At 43.8% G+C, this 23278-nt stretch overlaps 1 protein-coding gene across 8 annotated transcripts in view; it reads right to left on the bottom strand.

Annotated features, from left to right (window-relative positions):
• Positions 1 to 7222: 7222 nt before the first annotated feature.
• The window catches only part of rgs3a (regulator of G protein signaling 3a), a 325379-nt gene continuing 309323 nt past the window's right edge, over positions 7223 to 23278 (bottom strand). For 6 of the 8 annotated variants that reach the window (XM_038781674.1, XM_038781675.1, XM_038781676.1 and 3 more), the window contains 5 exons: positions 14833 to 14906; positions 10732 to 10833; positions 9656 to 9717; positions 8783 to 8949; positions 7223 to 8662 (listed from right to left, as the gene is read on the bottom strand). In XM_038781674.1, coding sequence (XP_038637602.1) covers positions 8477 to 8662; positions 8783 to 8949; positions 9656 to 9717; positions 10732 to 10833; positions 14833 to 14906 — 591 coding nt within the window. In that variant the 3' untranslated portion in view covers positions 7223 to 8476. Of the gene's footprint in view, positions 8663 to 8782; positions 8950 to 9655; positions 9718 to 10731; positions 10834 to 11147; positions 11844 to 13391; positions 13538 to 14832; positions 14907 to 23278 lie in introns of those variants that run through there. The other 2 variants (XM_038781681.1, XM_038781680.1) reach the window with 2 other exon arrangements.

The following is a 23278-nucleotide window of genomic DNA, read 5'->3' as shown; positions in this document are numbered from 1 at the left end:
GTCTCTCTTGGAGTGAGTCATGTCCCTCTGCACCTCAGTCAAGCCCATCATCACCTCAGTCATATGTGACTAGGTCATATCCCCCCCATGCCTGGTGCAGCTCGGTCAATGCCCTTTGTGAATGGGCCAAGCTCTGGAGCATCGCAGCGATGTCCATGTGGGCCTGGTACATGTCTGCCTGTGACTAGATGTTTCTCCCAGCAGCGCAGGTACAGAATGTAGCAGCTGGGGAGACACAGACTCTTATACTCCGCCTTACTGGACGGAACCAGCAGGCAGGCTTCACCAATGATCTTGATGTCTCAGGTACCCCCCACACCATTGGTCTTACAGCCTGGGTACAGTAATACCCCTAATACCAACTACCACAAACATATAAACTAGGAGCCGCAGGAGGCCACTCGGACCCTCGAGCCTGCACCGCTATTCAATAACATTGGAATCTCACCTCCACATTCCAGCCTTCCTCTGATAACCTTTCACCCCCTGACTTAGCAAGAAACTATTTGGCGCTGCCTTAAAAATGCTTAAAGGCTCTGCTTCCACTGCCTTTTGCAGAATAGAGTTCCAAAGATTCACGACCCTCTGGGTGAAAACTTTTTCCTTGGGCGCGATTCTCTGAAATGGAGACAGAGTGTATGTGCCGTTGTGAACACCAGCGCATTTCACGATGGCGTGAAACAGACACGGGGACTACCGATTCTGTTCCTCACAGGCGGCCAGCACGGCGCTGGAGTGGTTCACGCCGCTCCAGCCTCCCTTCCTGGCGCCAAATGGGCGCCGCGCCAACGCACGTATGCGTAGTTGGGCCGCGCCAACCCGCGAATGCGCGGGGGACTTCCTCAGCGCACCGGCTCCAAAGCAACATGGCGTGGCGGATCAGGGGCCGGCCGCGGAATAAACTTGGGCCGGGGCTGGAGAGGCCGGCCCACGATTGGTGGGCCCCGATCGCAGGGCCAGACCCGATCGGAGGGCCCCCCCCGGTGAAGGAGCGCTTTCCCCCGCCCCACAGGCCGCCCCCGACCCTATGCGCAGAGTTCCACTGGCTGCAAGCAGGTGTGAACGGCGCCGGCGGGACTCTGCCGTTTCAACACGGCTGCTTGGCCCATCAAGGTCGGAGAATTGGCGGCCCGGCAGCGGACAGCAGCCCACGACCGGCGGCACGCCAAACGCACTGACGCAAATGGCACCGATTCTCCGCTCCTAGGAGAATCGTCTGCCGGCTTCGGACCGCGCCGCGGGAAAAAATGGTGCGAATGGCGATTCTCCCATACGGCACGGCATGGGAGAATCGCGCCCCTTATCTCTGACTTAATGGGCGATCCCTTATTTTTGAACAGTGATCCCAGTTCTAGATTCTTCCGCAAGAAGAAACATCCTCTCCAAAAGACCCCTCAGGATCTTACATGTTTCAATCAAGTCACCTCTTACTCTTCTAAACTCCAGGGGATGCCAGCCTAGACTAACCAACCTTTCCTCATAACATAACTTTCTTGCCCATTCCAGGCATTAATCCAGTAAATCTTCGTTTCCTGCCTTCCTTCCTTAAATATTTTCTTCCTTCCTTAAATACTGTACACAATACTGCAAATGAAGTCTCACCAAATCCTTGTATAACTGAAGTGTAACATCTTTACTTTTGTATTCATTCCTGTTGCAATAAATTATGGGCGGCACGGGGGCACAGTGATTAGCACTGCTGCCTCGTATTGTATGGACTATTGGAGGTTTTTTTGAATAATGTCTCTGTGAAATGGTTGCTCTGTGGTGGATTAAATTTCAGGATTATGGTGTGAGGTGGTAAAGTGTGGAACTGGTGAACAGTCAGAATCCGGAGCTTTATTCGCGAGAACCAGAGTTGGATGATGCATTCATGGAGAGACCACCTGGAACTGGGATCAATGTGGATGTGCTGTCAGCCTCCTCCCTTCCATTTCCACCTCTGGTTCTTACCAAGTCTGTGGCGGCAAAGGTGATGGCCAGATTGTGAAGGATGGAATAGACCACCATGAATGAGTACTGGAAGTTCTCTTCAGAGCTTTGAGGCACTCTGTCATTTGCTCATTGATCTTCCTGTCGCAACATGACTCACATTCTATGAGTTTTGGCTGGGATGGTTTGCCTGCAGAGGGAAGATTGGATTTGTTTATTGTCGTGTGTACTGAGGTACAGTGAAAAGTGTTTTTCTGCGAGCAGCTCAAACAGATAATCAAGTACATGAAAAGAAAATACATAATAGGGCAACACAATCTTGCCCATTCCAGGCATTAATTAAAGGTACACAATGTACAACAATGGACAACAGCCAGGTGCAGAATTGATAGTCTTTGGTGCCAAGCAGCCACTTTAAAAGAAAATCTTTCACAGGATTGGGTGTGAATGGCTAGGTCAATAATTGTCAATCTTGAACTGTCTTTGAGAAGGTGATGGTGATGTGCCTTCTTGAGCTGCTGCAGTCCACGTGGTGTACACTCAGAGTATTGTTAGGAAGTGAGTTCAAGAATTTTGACCCAGTGACAGTGGCGGAATGGAATAATGTGTGACTTGGAGGTGAACTTGCAAGTGGTGGTGTTCCTATCGAACTTGCCCTTCTGGGTGGTAGAGGTCATAGGTTTGGAAGGTGTTGTCGGAGGAGCCTTGGTGAGTTGCTGCAGTGCATCGTGTAGATGGTACACACTGCTGCCACTGTCCGTCAGTGGTGGAGGGAGTGAATGTTGAAGGTGGTGGATGGGGTGCCAAACAAGTGGGCTGCATCTCCTGGATAGTGCGGAGCTTCTTGAGTGCTGTTGAAGTTTCACTTATCCAGCTAAGTGCAGGGTTTTCCCTCACACCCCTGTTATGTGCTCTGTAGATTATGGACAGGCTTTGGGGAGTCAGCATGTGAATTACCTGCTACAGGATTCCCAGTTTCTGATCTGTTCTTGTGGCCACAGTATTTACATGACTGTCCCAGGTCAGTTTCTGGTCATTGGTAACCATCAGGGTGTTGATAATAATAATAATAACCTTTTATTGTCACAAGTATGAAGTTACTGTGAAAAGCTCCTAGTCGCCACATTCCGGTGCCTGTTCGGGTAAGCTAGTACGGGAATTCAACCTGCGCTGTGGGCTTGTTCTGCATCCCAAACCAGCTGTCTAGCCCACTGTGCTAAACCATAATTGGGAATTCAACAATGATAATGCCATTGATTGTCAAGGGGAGATTCTCCCCTGTTGGAGATGGTCATTTCTGGCACTGTGTGGCACAAATGATACTTGCCACTTACCAGCCCAAGTCTGAATGTTGTGAAGGTTTTGCTGCATGTGGATACGGACTATTTCAGTATGAGGAATCGTGTATGGCAGTACTCATTGCACAATCATTAGTGAACAACCCCACTTCTGATCTTATGATGGAAGAATGGTTATTGAAGAAGCAGCTGAAGATGTTTGGGCCGAGATTCAATATCAAAGGTGGCTGGAATAGTGGACTGGCGCAAGGTGAAAGTATTATGCCTGCTACCAGGAAAGTGGGTATTCACCAGCACGATGAGCTGCTCCTGGCCGTATAGTGTACATTGAGTAAATTGTAACCTTTATGGTTTTAGAACATTGCACCTTTGCAATCCAACGTCCACAAAGCCACATGCGTGCAGTTGATTGCATCCTGCCCCATAAGAAATATCGATATTCTGGCAAACCCATGTTCACCCCTTCTTCTATCTGTTCAGAGAGAAGACAATGTTCCTCATCCAGGCACATCGAGGCTCTGTCACCTGCTGGATGCAGCAAGAGACAAGCAAAGAGCTAAATGTTAGCTATCTGTTCCAGCTTGAGAGGATCATCTCACAAAGAAAGTCAAGTACCTGGTCAACCACGCAGTCACACTCTTTTGGGTGGACCTGTCCTACCTTAAAAAGTAATTTTTGAGACGGGGAGTGGGTTGGGGCTCCCTTCACGGGGATGCCATCTGATGGTTTCCCTTTACCTCTCCCTAAAAAAAAACAAAAAAAACCACGCAGTCACTGGCAGTGCTGGCCTCGCCCTGCTATGAGGCTGTAGGTATGATTCCAAGATATGGCAGAGTTCTGTGACCGCTCCTTGACGAATCGCCGCCACCGAACACACTAATTCTAGCTTAGGTTGGGAACATGCTCCCGGAAGATCCCAGGTGGAGAAGGCCTCCTGCTAAGAACCCGTGACCCCTTCCTCCCTCTACAAGCAACCTGTCTTCTTTGTTGCCCCTGTTCAATCTTCCTCCAGTCTTTCAGCATAAGGGGATTGGCAATTATAGAACCCACAATCTTTTCCATGTGCACCTCCACTGTCAACTTTACAGAGTAATGATCGCTTCTACAAAATCAAACAGAACCAACGGAAATTAATCAAGAACTAACCATCCCTGTAAATAGTTCTGGAAATGGGTGGGGGGCTGCGGAGAGTCCCTTGTGCTCCTGAATTCTTGATGTGTTTTGAAAGGGTGTTAACTCGAGCATTCGGGTCAGAAATGGCAGGCTTGGTTTCTCTAATCAACATTAGATACCACACGTATACCTCACAGTGAAAATGGGCAAAGTGGTGCAGCTCTGGGCAGACAAATTTTGTCAGAGATGTTTTCTAACTATTCTTCAATCATTTCCGATTACATGAGCCTGTACATGAAGGAACATCTTAAATTACTTTACTTTCTTTCATATTCATCAATGTGATGTGCATGTGATTTTTGTCACTGGTGAACTTGAATTTTCCGTCAGCTAACCAACATACCTTTTTCAGTATGGGAAAGTTTGTGCAGAAATCTGCATGTGTTCAGTAGGAGGGATGGCAATGCGGGGGTGGCAGTAAAACCAGTTTGACGCTGAGCTAAGTGTTGGTGGAGCTATCTGCACTAACATGTTTTTCAATAAGCTGTGGAATGTGTGGGTTGCCAGGAGTCTTGTAGTTAAAAGGTTAACGAGGTCGCGTTGCCGCTTTGACCACGGTGCAACCCTTTCATGAAAGAAAATCCTTTAGTTTCTTCTTTTCCATTGGTCGGTAACTCCTCTGTCACGTGGCACATCCTGCCAACATTTCTAACCATTGGATTCTATGGCAGCTCGCTCTTAAAATGGACATCAAGGATTTGCATTGAGATAAAGAATTATAATTAACTTCCATATGCTGTTTCTCTTTGTGATTTTAGCTAAAGGAAAAGTTTAAACCTGTGTTTTCCCCAGTCCAAGAGTAATGTCAGAAAATATCAACTGTCCATTAGGACAAATGGGTTTTAATATTTTGCAAACAATCTATCATCAAGGCATAATTAAAAACTGTTGATAAAAATTGTCCTCCACTCAGTGGTTCACCTCCATCAAAATGTAAAAAAGCAGCTCAAATACTGCATAGATAATTTTCCAATGTAACACTGTTGAGAAAGTTTGAACATATTGCTGTACAACGGCTTCACTTTTATTGATTTATCAAGGCTTTGCCAGTAGGATAAACAGGTGATCATAACAATTAGGAAAATGAGAATTGACTAAAAATGATCAACTTTCTGTTTTAGAAACAGCGGACTGCATTTGATGAGGCGGAGGTTGGGGCAGGAGTGGGGGAGGGGGGGTGGCAGACTGCTCTCGTTCCCCCCCCCCCCCCCCCACCCTAGAAAAACTGGCCAGCAGTCGGCACGCTGGGAGGAAGCCAGCCCTGTACCCGTAACAGACTGCACACAATCTAAAGTGGTTGGGAGTGCGACACCCGCTCCGTAGTGGAAGGAAGTCCCACTCTTGACAGCTGCTGGCCTGATTGACTGGTAACCCTAGTAGTCCCTGTAGTGACAGCTCAGTAATGGGTGCTGCTGAGACTACCAGCAGGAACACAGAGAAGATCAAGGCTACTGCAAAAAAGCTAATTTCCTGTCCTTCAGTGTGGGGAGAGATAGGATGTCCCCCAGATGGAGGCAGAGGGAGGTGGTGGGGGAGGACAGGTGTTTGGACAGTCAGCGATGAGGAAGGAAGGAGGGTTTACACCTTGGAAGTGTGCCTCCAACGCGGTAGGGTAACCCCACAAATGAGGTGCACCCTCACCCCCCCTCCCCATTTCTTCCTACCTTTTTTCATATGCACCACCAAAAAATGGCATGCCCACTCCTGGTCACCTGCTGCATGATGGCATAGGCAACATACTATCCTGGTCAGTAGGCTGGCTAATAAGTCTAATTGACCTCTAATTAATTATTGAAATATGGCAGCTGGGCTGCTGACTTCCGCATCCGCAAACATAGCATTTGATGGTGTCAGTTCAGGGATGGGCAGGATGGTGGTGGGCTAGCCATCCTGTGTATTTTACATGCCCCCCCCCACGAAAAAAAAAATGATAATTGCTTATTGTCACAAGTAGGCTTCAAATGAAGTTACTGTGAAAAGCCCCTAGTCGCCACATTCCGACACCTGTTCGGGGAGGCTGGTACGGGAATTGAACCGTGCTGCTGGCCTGCTTTCAAAGCCAGCGATTTAGCCCAGTGCTAAATCAGCCCCGATTGTGAAAACATGCCCAGTGACCGGGGGGGGGGGGGGGGGGGAGAAGGCTGCAACTCTACAACAACGCATTTATATAGCGATTTTAACATAGTAAAGTATCTAAAGGTGCTGTTTTAAAATGCCGCCCTGATTTCTCAACCCCCCCCAATGCAGCCTCCGGAGGTGCCAGGCTGGCAGCAGCAAGGTGCCCAGGTGGCAGCAGGAGTGTCAGGTTACCACCCTGCCCATGGTCTGACCACCCAGGGGCCTCTGATGGTCTGGGAGACCACCCAGCTGCCATAATACCTGGTCCATGTTGGTGTGGCCAGTGCTAAAAGGCGCCGCGGTGAGTTATCCCCGGCACTGGAATTCATTCCCGGGTTTGAAAGACTCTGGTGCAGCCATATTTAAGTGAGGCTAATTGCTCACTTAAATATGCAAATTTAGATCCCATCCAGTGAGGGCGAGATCCAGATCGTGACTCTTGCGAGATCTCATTAAGGCGTTGCAAATCTAGCAAGAGGCCTCTTGTGAAATTTAACGGCCTCAACACGGCCCGACGAGGCCGTACAATCGTGTCCATGATAAATGTTATAAATGGGATGAGAAATGCTGGTTTCCAGTACTATGTGAATTATCTGGTGGAGTGTAATAAATCAATTGAGTGATATTAATTCATTAATGAACTTAGTAAATAAAGATAACAAGCAGGTATAAACGTGGATAAATCAAGAATGAATAACATATGCTCTTTAACAATTGTTTATTTACCATTTACCAGGACATAAAATGGTCTTTTTCTCGTTTCTTTGAGAAACTGCACTGTAAACAATGGAAATTGACAAAATACATTTTCCTTGAATTCCTTTACAAGCAACCATGACCAAAGAAAACCATTCCCGCTATGTCTCCCTTGCAACATTTGTAGCACGGAGACTATTTGTATTTACATATTAATTAATCTACTGCCTCATATTAGGATTATTAAACTCAAAATTTGAAAGAAACCATATATACAGCTGGAATATCCCCAGCTGCCTGCTGCTGGGGTATATACAGTTAAAAGTTAAACATTAACTGGAAATTAACTTTCAGATCTCAACATAATTTGTACAGACTCCAGAAAATATTACAAATTACTCTTAATTAATGAAAGGTAAGGAAACACCTCTGAAATATTGCACTTCGACAAATGAAAGGAAAACAAGGAATATCCCTATTAGAAATGCATCAAGCATCTGATTATAGTAATAAATAGCTCAATCCTCCCCCGCACATGACAAAGCTGTTTAATAGATTTCTGTTGCATGAGCACTTAGTACCACCTCAGAACATGGATTCATAAAGGAAAGTAGAAATTGCAATGATATCATCAGCAGAAAAGCTTCTTCAAAGTAGTTTGTTCTGACATATTTGTCACAGTCTGAATTTTTATGAAACATGAAGAGGCAGAATTTGCAAGCTCAGTCTTTGAAGATGGACAGAGACTCTAAAGTCCTTGAAAGCACAGCTTTTGATGGTGATTTGGTCCTTTATAATTGTCTTCTGTTATAATTATTATTGTACCCCACAAAAAGGGGTTCTTGTTGCTGCACTGGAAGGATACATCGCTCCAGAAAATGAAAGATGGGCACATGAAAAGTGCACAATTAACTGTTTCTCTGCAATGGTTCTGTAGGTCTTCATGCTGTTGTTATACAACAAATACATAAAAGGGGTGTCCTAAAACCAACAACATACCAAAAGCAGACAGGAGCTGGGGACTCTAAGCAGGACTCGCAATATAACAGTACCTGACTGCTTTTCTTTTTAAAAACTGTCCAAGTCCACTAATCTCGTAAGCACCTGACTTCTGATGCAATCAGATTTCTGATTCAGTTCGTTGAAGTGGGTTTCAAGATCTCTGAGTTAAACAACAATGGTGATCCTCTCTCTCTCCAAAGATGTAAACACAGCAATTATTTTATCCCAGATCCCGGTAAGGAATATCGAGATGTGATCTAAGTCGATGCACTCTGCTTCTTCTGATTTATCAAATCCAAATACAGGTCCGATCTCAGGAATCGTGGATAAGAGTCCTTTTCCATCAATCCATATATCCTTTTCTGAGCAAGATCAAAGCAGGACCGTGACACTTTCTGAAGATTTTCCTTGGTGTGTTCTCTTGTATAGGAGTCTAAGTTTACCTAAAAGAAATCCCAGAAAATAGTATATTTTATATTCGACCTTCAATGCATTCCAATAAAATGTATGAATATGCAGAATTGTTATTATTATTTGAGGGAAATTCAAAGAGCCTAGCTTACCTCTTTACAGGATTGAATGGCAATGTACTCTCCAAAGATTTTCTTGGCCTTAGAAGTCATTTTAGATTGCGTCTTGGCTTTTTTGTAATCCTCACACGCCAGCCAGAACTCAAGGTTCTCTTCACTGAATTCAGTGCGTAAGAAAGCTCTGAAAGCTGCTAAACCATCTACAAAAACAAATTGAAGATATGCAGAAATTATGACAAATGAAACACAATCTTTTTGTTCATACATAGAGAAAATTGAGCTTTGGCCGTTCCACATTATCAATCAAATCTTCTGTTTTATTTTTGCTATTTTTATTGCATTGTCACACATACATGTAATGAAGGTAATGAAGATGCATTCTATGCATCAATGCATACTGTTGAATTTATTTCAAGAAAAACTACTTGACGAACAATTCACTCTATATTGTTCACTACAACTGGAGCAAAGAAAACCTCCTTCATAACATTGTCGAGAAACTGAAGTAGGCAAATGAAGTGGATGGGGAAGATTGCTGTTTACTTTGTGGGGCTATAATATCCCACCACACGGGGGGGGGGGGGGGCATAAAATCCCTGGACAAGATGCTGGTATAAAATGCCTGCAAGTTATAGAGCACAGGACCAGAGAATCAAGTTCTACAATATTAGTTTATGCTTTTCAGTTTATTCAAAATGCTACCACAAATGATTACATTATGAACTTTATTTTAGACTATTAAACACTAGGTTCGTCGATAATAAACTTACTAAGAGCTACTTCACATCTAATCAAATATTTTTGAAATCATAAAGAAAAAAGTGCTTAAAGGTTTAACAATCAATGCAATGACAATTCAATATCTTTGTGCAACACAGAATTAGTAAAACATAAGCATGTGCTTACATTTGTGGATAAGAAGCTTGTCCAAAGACTCTCCCCATTTTAGAGCTTCCTCTGAAGAGGGCCTGCAGGCAAAGGTACAGCAGTTTGTTAATAAATACATTTCCACACCTTTTTAAATTATTGCGTGTTTGAGAATTTAACTGGCAGCAAAATCCCATCATCTGGTTGGCTAGTCCGGTTGTCTCCCACGTCTAGCTAATCATCAACACCAACCCTGAAGACATTATGACACATTGTGCAAACTTGCTTTTCAGGTTGGTCTGTAATCACCTCAAGCTTTAAACCAACTCTCAGTTACCAAATCTGCCCTAGATTTTGTTCCACCAATTCATCCCCAAAGTGATTTACTGCAACAGAAGCCTGAGTTCACACAAATATGTGTGCTTATTTTTCCTTCCATCTTCCAAATCTGTGGCTACATTGTAGGATTCTGTGCATCGCAGGGCATGACTACAACACTGTCTCATTGGCATCTATTAGACAGCTAATAGATAAATAAATCTCTTGTGGAGGTTTGCAGGCAAATGCAGATTTTCCTAGGCATATTTCCAGTACTCCTAACAAGATGCTGTCATGTGCAGAACCACATTTTCCTAGGTGGGCTACAGAGCTGTCTTTGTATACTTCATGTGTAGTAGTCTGCACATATTCAGCTTTCAGACAGCACAGCCAATATACTTCCTCAAAAAAAATTACTTCAAGACAGACTCAGTGCTCACAAAGGCCAACATTACATGGTTAAACCCAAGAAAAGTAATAGTAAAGCTGAACCATAATCAATTAACTTATCAGGTTCTCTGCACTGATAAAGTGAGACTGAATGATCACTGGGTAATAAATGTCATCATTATTCTTCACTTTTATCTTTGAAAGACTACTTCAACTTTGCAATGCACAGTTATTGCATTTCACCATTATTGACTAACATTTCTTCTTCTCCTCTGACTCTGTTATTATTTGGCTTTTGAAATGGCACATAAATCAAAGTGAAAAATGATCACGTTTTACCAGCCAGAATGGGTTGACAAAAAACAAGGTTGTAACTTTAAATGTAGAAACAAAAATTCAAGACTTACTTCACAGTTTTAATGACTTTATCGAGCTTTGCAGCATTGCTGCCTGCACCGGATTCATTCCGCCGTCGTAGAAATCCCAAACGGTTTTTCATATCTTTGGCCCTATGAATAAAGGAAAACAAAAAAACACTGGTAAATATTGAGCAACTGCTGAAGAATTACTTATTTGAGAATGGTATATTGTTGACCGACTCAGTGAACACTGTACACAGAGAAAGAGGCATGCCCTGCCGTTGAAGCAAAACATTCTCAGTCACTACTTTAAAGAATTAAATATTTAATTCCCCACACTTAAAATCAATCCACTAATCTGCTGAAACTTTTACCCTGTGATAATAGTGAAACATTTGTTTCACACACAAAATTTGTTTCTTTCCTCTATTTTCAAACATTAGGTGAGCTCATTCTTAACTTACTCTTTCATGGTGTGCCGTCGATGCAAGCCCCCACCAGGGCTTGTACGCTGAAGCAAACTTAAAAGCATTTCTGAATGAAACTCATGTGGTTGTGGCTTTGACAGATCTCTGAAAAATGGCATCTTTCTGAATCGACTTGTTCAGACTAGTTTTGAAGATATTTCCCTGCTCTTAATTGAACACACATTTGATTCACAGTGGCTTCACAAAAATGTGGTTAGTAAACTTTGTTCAGTCTCCTCAAATACTAGTCAGCTCTCTTTTGTCCCTATAGTCTCAGGGTCTTCAGACAACTTTGTGATCCATGAAAATCCCCTAACTTTAAGAATCCCCTGGCCTGCAGAGGAGCTAACATCTGGACTGTGCAGTGAGCAGCATGAATTCCTGTTCTCTGCTGAAATTGCCGTCTGGCTCATAATATTTGCATTCCGGAAGTGGGAGTGACTGCCCTGTATGCCCACGATTTTGAAAGGAGAGTACACTTGACTCAGAGTTGTGTCAGTGTCTGCCTGCCTACTTCTGGTGAATAAAGCACACTTACAACTGAAATGCTCAAACAGGAAACACACGGTGGCTATTTAGGTCTACTCCTTAAACTGGTTACCATAGCAACAAATCAAATAGCTTTTTTGGCGGGACATAAAGAAACTTGCAATTGTAAGACTGCGGGGATTGTTCAAGTGAAAATGCAAATCAATTTCAAAATGATCCTGACTACAAATTAGTTGACAATTGGTAAAATTTCAAACTACAGGTACAAAAACAGAAATGAGAGCTTTTTGCGTTTCTCTGTGTGCTGTGAGAAATGAGTCAAAAGAGCTTTTGCAGAAAAGGTTTAAAAGAATGGTAAAGCTATGTAGAACTGAATCACCTTTGGAAAACTTATTTAACCTTGGATCTAATAAAAATATGACTGAACTAAACAGCTTTTAAGCAAACATTTATCTTGTGATGTGGAAAAATCCTGATCAACCTGGATCATAATTATGTTCCACAACTTAATATTTATTAAAAACCCTGTGCTTTTATGCTATTCTGTTGATAGAAAGGTTCAGTGTCCCTTGAGTGGGTAGATGGCATCACCACCTCATCAGCTGATGGATCACTGTCCACGTTACATTCTGCTGCTGATGCTACACTGTGGTTGATGGTGTGAGTGGCACCAAAGGGAAGTGATTGGTGCTTCAAATTACAGTGCACCAGAGAACTCTTCTAAAAGCTAACAAGATATTTCTTGATCTACTGTTTTATCCTCTCCTTATTGATATTTAAGTTCTTCGTCAAAAAGGGTTTCTGAATATTATTTCTTTAATAACATGTTATTTGTGTTTAGTCCACTGACACATTCATTTAATCTGACCATACAATTTTATTTGTAATATCTGAAATACATTCATAATACAAGAATGCATCTATGTTGTGTATTGAAGACTCATCTCAAGTTATCTTATAATTGAGTTTGTAGTCCTTTTTTAAAATCAATGACAAACTGCTTCATTTTCATAATGCGTCAATTGCATGATTCTTAAAAAAATCCACCCAATCCATCTTCCATCACTTAAAAACATAACAGCTAAAACTTCATAAATCTATCAATAATGCACTGCAAGTAAGAGACAATTTGCCTTAGGTTCCTAGAAAAAGGTCACTGGCATCGTAGATAATATATGAATTCAGATGATTACAAATTTAAGAGGCAAGCAACAGCAATAAATAGCAACACTGCAAAAACAATCTGCGATAAAACATTATAATGGGATAACAGTGCAATGGATAAGAATGACTGGGAGAGTGCATTCTATCACATGGTTTTCAAAGTTATGCTGGGACATGATGCTTCAACAACTACTCTGTAATTTAATATATATAGAAATAAAGAGCTCCTTGCCATTCAAGCTAAACCCGAAAGGAAAGCATATATAAAAACATAATCTGTCCCAAGACCATTGCCATGAAGCTCAAACTATGAAAATTAAACCTCTGTTTCAGAATTCAGTGGAATTAAATTGTATTTCTAGCTGGAAGGATTAACTGGCCATACATCTCAGATATTTAATCTTAGCATTTCCTTAGCAATAGTAAATATTTAAGGACTACAGAAAACATATTTTATCCCAAGCATCTTTAATATTAGAAATCCATTAATGGCAACAAATACCAGAAATGTATTAAAAATAACCAAGCCCCCACAATTAATTCTACTACAAAAAATAACATCTTCTTAGGATCTGACTTATCTCCTACCTTTCCAAATATTTTTCTGAAAAGTCAACCATTGTGTGTAGCATTTGGATAACTCTATCTGTGAGTAGTGCCCGACTGCAGTGTTTTGAGACAGATCGTTATATTGATGCTCTCCCAGGAAGGCAGATTAAGTAGTAAGTGTGGGCTGGATAAAGGCCAACTCATGAACCAATCAGGCTACACTATTCAACAAAAGGCTTTATGAGGGGGAAAACTGTAATTATTTCAACCAAAAGCATAACACAACCAACCCTATTATACATTAGCTTCATTTACTGGGACATTTTCTTACTCTTTAATTGTTTCTCTTCTAATCTACGCAGAGCATGAGCAAAATCAAACATAGATATTTTTAAAGCTCGCTGCAAATGCTTGTCCACAATTGGTTGTTGTGCTCTTGGTTCCACCTTCTGGTGAACATGGGTATTTCACACTGGACTGTTTCTCAAACGCTTACTAGCTCTTTTTGAATAAATATTTCTACTTCTACTAACTAGACAGTAAAGTCATTTTGTTACTTTGAGAATCATTTTTCAGTTTGAATATACATATTGACACTTTGTAAAATGAATTTATAACGAATATGAATGACAAAAAATATAAATTTGAACTACTATAATGCACTATGGAATATTATTAGTTTTAAACCTGGTTATTAAATGTGTTGAATTTCATGGGGTGATATTTTTAACAGGTCCATATCTAACAAAGGAGGCATCTGAATCCAAAATTATGCAAAGTCAAATTTGTGATGTAACCAGGTGAATTACCATGAAAATATTTTTAACCTGTATAATTGGAATTGTTATTTTCAAAAAAAACACTTGATTGTTTCAGACTATTAGTCTATATCTGTCTGGGCTTTATCCCCTCATAATTACTGACTGGAAACAGCTGGATTTTTAACTCCTGCCCATCTGTATTGTTTTAATGTGGCAGGGCCTCAGGATCATGTTTCATCCTTCCTGCCCCCAATCTGAACCTTCCGTCCATCAGTGCTTGTAATGAAACCAAAGATCACTTCCAAAGATGTATTTGCTTTTAGCACTGCTGCAGGATTCATCACTGTGTGCGTTAGCTATTCTTCTTCAAACACTCAAAATGCATCCCAAGATCCGTAACTTACGCATTACTGAAAAATGTATTTCTGTGATGAACATTTAACTGACCAATTGTCTGCCACCGTTTAAACCTAATTGAAACAGTAAGGGGAAAAATAATGTTCCTGCAACTCACTCTTTGCGAAGGGAACCCTGAAAGAAATAAACCGAGTTAAATCATTAAGATCAGTCATTGTTATTCCCTCTTTGAACAGGAGATTAATGTTGTAAAATTGAAAACGAGAACAGAAGTAATATGTTGTTCCCAAACTAACAAAAATTGAGAACTTATTACAGCAGCCGATATGAAATCCGGTTACAAATGAAAGGATCAAACTTACAAATTCTTGGTCTTTTTCTTCTTGGAGCCGTCATCAGTTTCATCAACGCTACAGTCCGAATCTCCCCCAGAAAGCTGGTGAGGAAATAGTAAAAAGACGGTCTGCATCATTACGAGATTTCCTTATCCTCTTTTAAATTCCAGGTTTATTGTTGCTCATTTTAAGTTTCTTTTCACAGATACTCTGAAATTATGTCATTGTTAGATTCAAGCCAGCACCGTGATGCATCATGCATGGACTTTACAGACAGAAATCAGTTCTGTCCAGAGGTTTAGAAACATTATTTGGGTGACCAGGATTACTGGTTTTTAAGTACTCATGGAGAGCCTTTGTGAAAACTCAAAACGGTATTTGGCTGTTATTCAAGCTGTATGCTTTTTCCATCTCAAATCACAGGAACCACTCTCATTCTTACTTATCTTGAACACACTAACGAAATAGCAATGTATTGGATTTCATTTGATTGGCTGTGAGACAATGGGCAGTTCCAAATTCATCCAATAGTGCAAGTACATGAATTCTCAACTTTAATTCCTATTAGTTTGTACTGCAATGCAGACAGAATGAATTTAATAGAAAATAATCAATGCCACAATTGTTGCTGGAATAATTTACATGAACCTAATTAAAAGTTAAACAGGATTTCTGAAAAAAAAATCATTCAGCTCCACCGCAAGAAAGGAAACTAACTTCCCTCAGAAATTCCATCAATTGCCATCATTTTCTATTTTTAGAAGGCAGAATAAATAGAAAGTATGTGTTCAAAAACGACTGCAAAAATAGAACTCCAAATTGGCATCTCCTTTATGTTATCCAGCTTAAACTAATTTACAGCTATAGCTATGAGTAAAATGTTTGTCATCTTGATATATCCTTAATTAATCATGCATTGGGACAGGGGTAACTTTGTGGTATTGTCACTGGATGAGTAATTCAAAGACCCCAGGGTATTGGTCTGGGGTACCGGGTTCGAATCCCACCAGGGCAGAGGGTGAAACTTGAATTCAATTTAAAAATATGGAATTAAAAGTCCTGTTTTAACTACTGTTAATTGTTGTACACACCCATCTGATTCACTCATGACCTTTGGGGAAGGAAATCTGTCACCCTTTTCTTTCATTTCTTTTGTAAATTTAGAGTACCCAAATATTTTTTCCCCCAATTAAGGGTCAATTTAGCATGGCCAATCCACCTACCCTGCACTTCTTTGGGATGTGGGGGCGAAATCCATGCAAACATAGGGAGAATGTGCAAACTCCACACGGACAGTGACCTAGAGCCGGGATCAAACCTGGGACCTCAGCGCCATGAGGCAGCAATGCTAACCACTGCACCACCGTGCTGCACTACCCTTTTCTCATTTGGCGTACAGATGACTCCAGACCCACAGCAACGTGGTTGAGTCTTAAATGCCCTCTGAATTGGCCTAGCAAACCTCTCAGTTCAAGGGCAATTAGGGAAGGGCGATAAATGCTGGCCCAGCAACATCCACATCTCATGAATGAATAAAAACAAAAAATGTGCATAGAAGAATCAGAAATGAAATGACCATGGGGTAAATATCCCCATCCCACTCGCCTTGGGAATTGGCCATTTAATTGACCATGAAAAGGTCAGTTGGGGAGGCATGATGACACAGTGGGTAGCACTGCTGCCTCATGGTGCCGAGGACCCGGGTTCGATCCCTGCCCTGGGTCACTGGCCATGCGGAGTTTGCACATTCTCCCCATGTCTGCAAGGGTCTCACTTCCACAACCCAAAAATGTGCAGGGTGTGTGGATTGGCCACTCTAAATTGCCCTTCAATTGGAAAAAAAAGAATTGGGTACTCCAAAAGTATAGGGGAAAAGAAAAGTCCTTTATCACAAGCAGGAATTTCAGGTTCCCAGGTGGGCGTTGGAGCAGAATCGGGAACCAACCTGATCGCGATGCTCTGAAGCCCCCCACTCCCTCAGCTGCCGATCCTAATATGCATTCATTTAGCGGGCACGGCGCTCCATGCTCTGGCCTTCCGTGCTTCTCTGGTCCCTGCTGCTGGGCATCACGTGGCCGTGGATGACTTGTGCTCTCTACCAGCGAAGCCCTGGTGTGGTGGACCTCGCGGTGGTTCACCAGCCTGAGGTTCACCATGCCAGGGCTACACTGGTAGAGACAATCCAAGCCCATCCGAGGCCCACTCCTCCCTCTCAACAATGCGCTGCCTGCCCACGTCTCCACTACTAAATCCCCCCCCCTCCCCCCTGGGGTTTTCTGTAATAGGGGACCCCCACAATAGACTCACAGGGACTCGCTGTCCAAAGGAATCTACCAGCCTCCCCCACACACACACACACAGAACCCCCCCAGAAAAGAGACCTCTGGTCGGAAGCAAAAGCGCAATCCAGACAGTGGCAGTGTGAGGAATTACAGCTGGAACACTTACTTTGCAGCTCCACGTCCATTCCTGGAAGGAGAGCAGCTGTAACCTACGTTTAGTTCCCACAGATCCATTAACTACAAGCCATCCATATCTTACGAGGAGTGGTCTGTGGTTGACAGCTTCTACAAGCCATCTGCAGCTTTGATTCAGAAATCTCCCTTCATGGTTCAGTGCCTTAAGTGGTGAAACCCCAAATGACTACAACAAAGAGAGGTAAGTGCAGTGAAATCACATGCTTGAGCGCTTTGAATGCATTTACCTTACTTCGATGTGGTCGGGTCACTCCCGTACTGAGGGGCATCCAGGCAATCCGGGGGCGGGGGCTGTTGCACAGTGTGTGTGGGGGGAGGGGGGGGGGGGGGGGGGTTGGGGCTGGTTTATTGTTGGGGCGGGGGTGATTGGCTGCGGGACCTCTCCAAGGCGGCCTGGTAGCAGGATTCCCTGGGAATCCCTCAAATTCCATAAGACCATAACAGATTGGAACAGAATTAGGCCAATTGACTCATTGAGTCTGCTCCGCCATTCGATCATGGATGATATGTTCATCATCCCCATTCTCCTTCTTCCCAGAACCCCTGATACTCATATTAATCAAGAAATCCCCTTATTAATCGTTTTGTGCTTGAGGTGCTGTTACCTACAGGGTTACAGACCAAGAGCTAGAAGGGGGAATTAGACAGAATAGTTATTTCTTAAAACATAAGAACTAGGAGCAGGAGTAGGCAATGTAGCCTCTCGAACCTGCTCCACCGTTCAATACAATCATGTTTGATCTCATCATGGCTTCATCGCCACCATCTGCCTATTCAACCCCAACCTCAACCCCTAATTAATTAACTGTCTAACTCCTCCTTAAATTTACTCAGGGCGGGTAGGGACCCAGAGGGGGAGGCCAATGGACGTTTACACAGTTCGTGTCCCACCCGTGACGATCTTGCTGCGGGCAGGACGGAAAAATCCAGTTCTCACTGACCTAGCAACCCCGCACTCTGGGTAACGAGTTCCACAAATCCACAACCCTTGATGTAGTTTCCCTTCATCTCTGTTTGAAATTTTCTACCCCTTATCTTGAGACTATTACGTCTTGTTCTAGAATGCCCCACAAGAGGTAGCATCTGCTCCATACCTACTCTATCCATACTTTTTATTTATTTATTATATCTTTATTGTCACAAGTAAGTGTACATTAACACTGCAATGAAGTTACTGTGAAAAGTCCCGAGTCACTACATTCCGGGGCCTGTTCGGGTACACAGAGGGAGAATTCAGAATGTCCAAATTACCTAACAGCACGTCTTTCGGGACTTGTGGGAGGAATCCGGAGCACCCGGAGGAAACCCACGCGACACATGGAGAACTTGCAGACTCCACACAGAAGGCGGGGATTGAACCTGGGACCCGTGTGTTGTGAAGCAACAGTGCTAACCACTGTGCTGCCCTGCCACCATCTTATATATACCAATTTGATCGCTCCCCCATTCTTCTAAACTCTAGAGAGTATAGGCCTAAACTGCTCAATCTCTCTTAAAAGAAAAACACCGTGGGCGGGATTCTCCGACCCCCCGCCAGGTTGGAGAATCGCCGGGGGGGCGGCGTGAATCCCGCCCCCGCCGAATTCTACGGCACCGGAGATTCGGCGGGGGCGGGAATTGCGCCACACCGGTTGGCGCCCCCCCCCCCGGCTGTTCTCCGGCCCGCGATGGGCCGAAGTCCCGTTGCTGCAATGCTGGTCCCGCTGGCGTGAATTAAACCACCTCCCTTGCCGGCGGGACCAGGCGGCGTGGGCGAGCCCCAGGGTCCTGGGGGGCGCGGGGCGATCTGGCCCCGGGGGGGTGCCCCCACGGCGGCCTGGCCCGTGATCGGGGCCCACCGATCCGCGGGCGGCCTGTGCCATGGGGGCACTCTTTCCCCTTCGCGTCGGCCGTGTCAGCCTCCGCGTTGGCCGACGCGGAGGTGACCCCCCACCCTGCGCATGCTCGGGAATGACGTCAGCAGCCCCTGACGCTCCCGCGCATGCGCGGACTTCCGCCGGCCGGCGGAGTCCCTTCGGCCCCGGCTGGCGTGGCGCCAAAGGCCTTTCCCACCGGCCGGCGGCGTGCCAACCACTCCGGCATGGTCCTAGCCCCTAAAGGTGGGGGCTTGGCCCCTAAAGGTGCGGAGGATTCCGCACCTTTGGGGCGGCCCGACGCCAGAGTGGTTCACGCCACTCCATCCCGCCAGGACCCCTCCCCGCCCCACTGGGCAGGGGAGAATCCCGCCCCATGTCTCTGCAATCAATCTAGTGAACTTCCGCTGAACTGCCTCCAATGCTACCTGATCTTTCCTCAAATTAAGGGACCAAAACTGTGCAGAATACTTCAGGTGCAGCTTCATCAATGCCTTATATAGTTGGAACAACACTTCCTTACCTTTATACTCAATTCCTTCAGCTACAAATGCTGACACTCCATTCGCTTGCTTTATTATCTGCTGTACGTGAATGCTAGTTTTCTGCAACTCATGCACTATGACATCCAGGTCCCTCTGCACCCCGAAGTCTCTCCTCATTTAGATAATAAGCTGCATTTCCATTTCTCCGACCAAAATGGATGATCTGACACTCATCCATGTTGAAATCCATCTGTCACATTTTGGCCCACTCACCTAACCTATCTACATCTATTTGTAAGGTTCTTATTTCCTCATTGCAACTTACTGTCCCATCTATTTTAGTGTCATCTGTAAATATGGCTATACAACCTTCTATTCCTGCATCCAGTACTGTTCAAACATACAATACAAAGTAATTTTAATGAGGCCTGCTAACCAATGATTTTCAAAAGGTTAACCTCGCTACTAAAATAATGAACTAATGAACTGAATGTGCATGAGTTAAGGGATCTGCATTAATTTTCACAGTGTAATTTCAGAGTCAATCACCTTTTCAACTTGAGATAGAATGAAAGCTTAATACAGAATCACATCATTGATACAGGACAGAAGGAGGCAATTTAGGCCTTCATCACTGTGCTGCCGCTCCGTAGGAGCCAGGGCCTGGTTTAGCACAGTGGGCTAAACAGCTGGCTTGTAATGCAGAACAATGCCAGCAGCACGGTTCAATTCCCGTACCGACCTCCCCGAGCAGGCGGCGGAATGTGGCGACTAGGGGCTTTTCACAGTAACCCTCATTGAAGCCTTTTTATGACAATAAGTGATTATTGTTATTTACCTGGTGCAACTCCCCTGCTTTCTCCCGTTGTCATAACAAATACATAAAATATGACAAAACACACATGGTTCTTTTGAGTAAGGCAGATGAGCCAGATTCTTCCTAGGTGAGCAAGTGGGAATAGTGTCTGTTGGCAACTCACAAGTGAAAATTTGCGCCTGCTTCAATTTCCAATCTTCCTTTCTTGCTAATGCCTTGGAGTGGAGAGTTTACAAACAGTCACGTTTCTTTACCACTAGTCATATCACCCAACAAAAGAGAAATTGGTTGCTTCATATGAAATCCAAAATGAAAAAAAACTTTTGTAATGTAGCAAGTTACTATGAACGGTTAAACCCTGGACAAAGTTACAAGGCCAGCATTTCTCGCATGCATAACACCCAAATGTAATAATGAAAGAAATAATTTGCATTTATATGTTGCCTTTCATGGGTTCAGAATGCCTCAATGTATTTTACACAGCCAATTAAGTATTTTTGAAGTACAGTCTCTTATGTAATGCAGGGAAACATGGCAGCCAAGTCCACATATCAAGGTTCCTCAAATAGCGAGGACACAATTGAGGGATATGTATTGGCTTGGACACCAGAGGAAAATCTTCCTGCTCTTCTGCAAAATCCTACCGTAGAATTGTTTTCATCAACTAAGATGGCAGATGGAGCCTCAGTATGGCACTGCACTCGAAAAGCAACACCCCTGATTGTGCAACACTCCCTAAGTACTGAACTGGAGCCAAGATTATATGCTCAGGTCTCTGGAGTGTGATTTGATCCTATAAAAATGCCTGATTCAGGCAGTAGTGCCACAACTGAGCCATGGTTGACTGCACCCACTTTATTGCATTCAAGTAGCAGGCTCGTGAAATTGCTCTCCTAAGGAAAAACAAAAATTGTAGATGCTGGAAATCCGAAACAAAAACAGAAAGTGCTTGAAGTAAGCAGCAGAGCAAACCAACGTCCGCGAAAGAACAGATGGAAAAGAAATTCTATGGTGCCTGGAATCAGGCACACCTCAAGCATTGTACACACTGGTTGCAAGTGACTGAAGTAGCTGGTGTGCAACCAGTTCTTCCATGCTATGCTATTGGCTGCACACTGTGAGGAGGGGGCAGTCCTTATCAGCAGTGTTGCTGTGGACAGCACTCTTGTGTTTGAATTAGAAGGTTGTGGATTCAAGTCCCATTCCATACCTTGAACACAAAAATCTAGGCTGAATAAGACTTGAATATATACTGTGCCTTACATGACTACCTGATGCCCCAAAGTGCCTTAAATCAAATGAAGAACTTTTGAAATATCTTTATTGAAGAATATAGACATGCAGCAGCCAATTTGCACCATGCAAATTCTCACAAACTGCAATGTGATAATGACCAGACAATCTGTTTTTGTGGTGCTGAATGGGAGATAATGTTGACCAAGAAACCTGGATAACACCCCTCCTCTTCTTCAGAATCCTGCCATTGAATATTTTACACCCAACTAAGAAGTGGCTTATTGTGTTGGGTGGAAGACAAGTTTTTTTCATGAATTGAACGTCTACAGCACAACTTAATGGGTGTGAGCATCTTGAAAATGATTCCAAGGCTTTTTGATTGAGGAATTGGTTAAAGAAGGGATTGAAACATCGCCATGGCCCTCCAATACTTATTTGAAGGCTGGTGCAGGCAGCAGACCTGAGGATGGACACCCTCTTCCACAAAGAGGGCAGAAATTCTTCAAGTAGCAACTCATAAAATTGCAGAGCATGTCGCTGCCAAGAGTAGTGATTATGGTTCCATACCCCGGATATGGTTGCATTACCTCAGGTAATATAATGACTTTATGAGAATTATTAAAGAGTAATGTGCTCAGCCATGAGTCAAATTCTGAAGATCACACATTCTTTGTTGCAACTGCACCTTGTCAGAGGCAGGGTGACACTGACAGCTAACTTGCCCAGCAGTGCGGGTAGTTAATCAGTATAAATCAGGTGCCCATTTCTGGGCAAACTGATGACACCAGCAGGATCTTACCGGCAGCAGATGGGCCTCCTGTTGAGGCAGAAACCCAGTAAGTGACTGGATGTGGTCTTCATGAAGCCAACAGGGCCTTGCCTATCTCCCCGCCAGGTTCCAGAAGCCACAGCTGCCACCGCTGTCTACATTAGGAGATTTCTCTGTCCACAACGGTGGCCTGGTGAGTTATTTTAAGTGTTTGTTTTGCAATCTTCCAAGACAATTCCATCTTGAGGTGTCCTCTCGGTTCCTCACCTACAGTAGTAATGCCAATCTCTCCCACGGAGCTTCCTGGCCACTCAGAGCATTCCAATGGTTCTCTCACCTGTGTAGCCAGGCTGCTGTGTTGAATTGGATGGGACACCCAGAGGCAACCTCTTAACTGGCCCTCTCCCATACAATTGAGCATGTGGCAGATCTCAAAAAAACAATCAATCAGAGTTGGAACTGGGAAATGGTCCTCAGTGTGGATGGAAACTAAAGTGGCAAGATTCCCCACTACTCTCTGTTCACAGTTGCATCACTAACAGCCTCATTAATAAAATAACTTACAGAAATTACCAGACTTCAATCTTCCCATTTAAAAAAATAAATTTAGAGTACTTAATTCTTTTTTGTTTCCAATTGAGGGGGTATTTAGCGTGGCCAAATCTACCTACCCTACACATCTTTGGGTTGATAGGGTGAGACCCACACAGACATGGGGAGAATGTGCAACTCCACATGGATTGAACCTGGGTCCTCAGTGCCCTGAGGCAGCAGTGCTAACCACTGCACCACAGTGCCACCCTCCTTTCTTGCCTTCCCAACACCAAATTGCACAC

Source organism: Scyliorhinus canicula, chromosome 21, assembly GCF_902713615.1.
Source record: "Scyliorhinus canicula chromosome 21, sScyCan1.1, whole genome shotgun sequence".
Lineage (NCBI taxonomy): Eukaryota > Metazoa > Chordata > Chondrichthyes > Carcharhiniformes > Scyliorhinidae > Scyliorhinus > Scyliorhinus canicula.
Note: the sequence above shows the minus strand (reverse complement) of the source record. Positions and strands in the feature narration are given on the sequence as shown.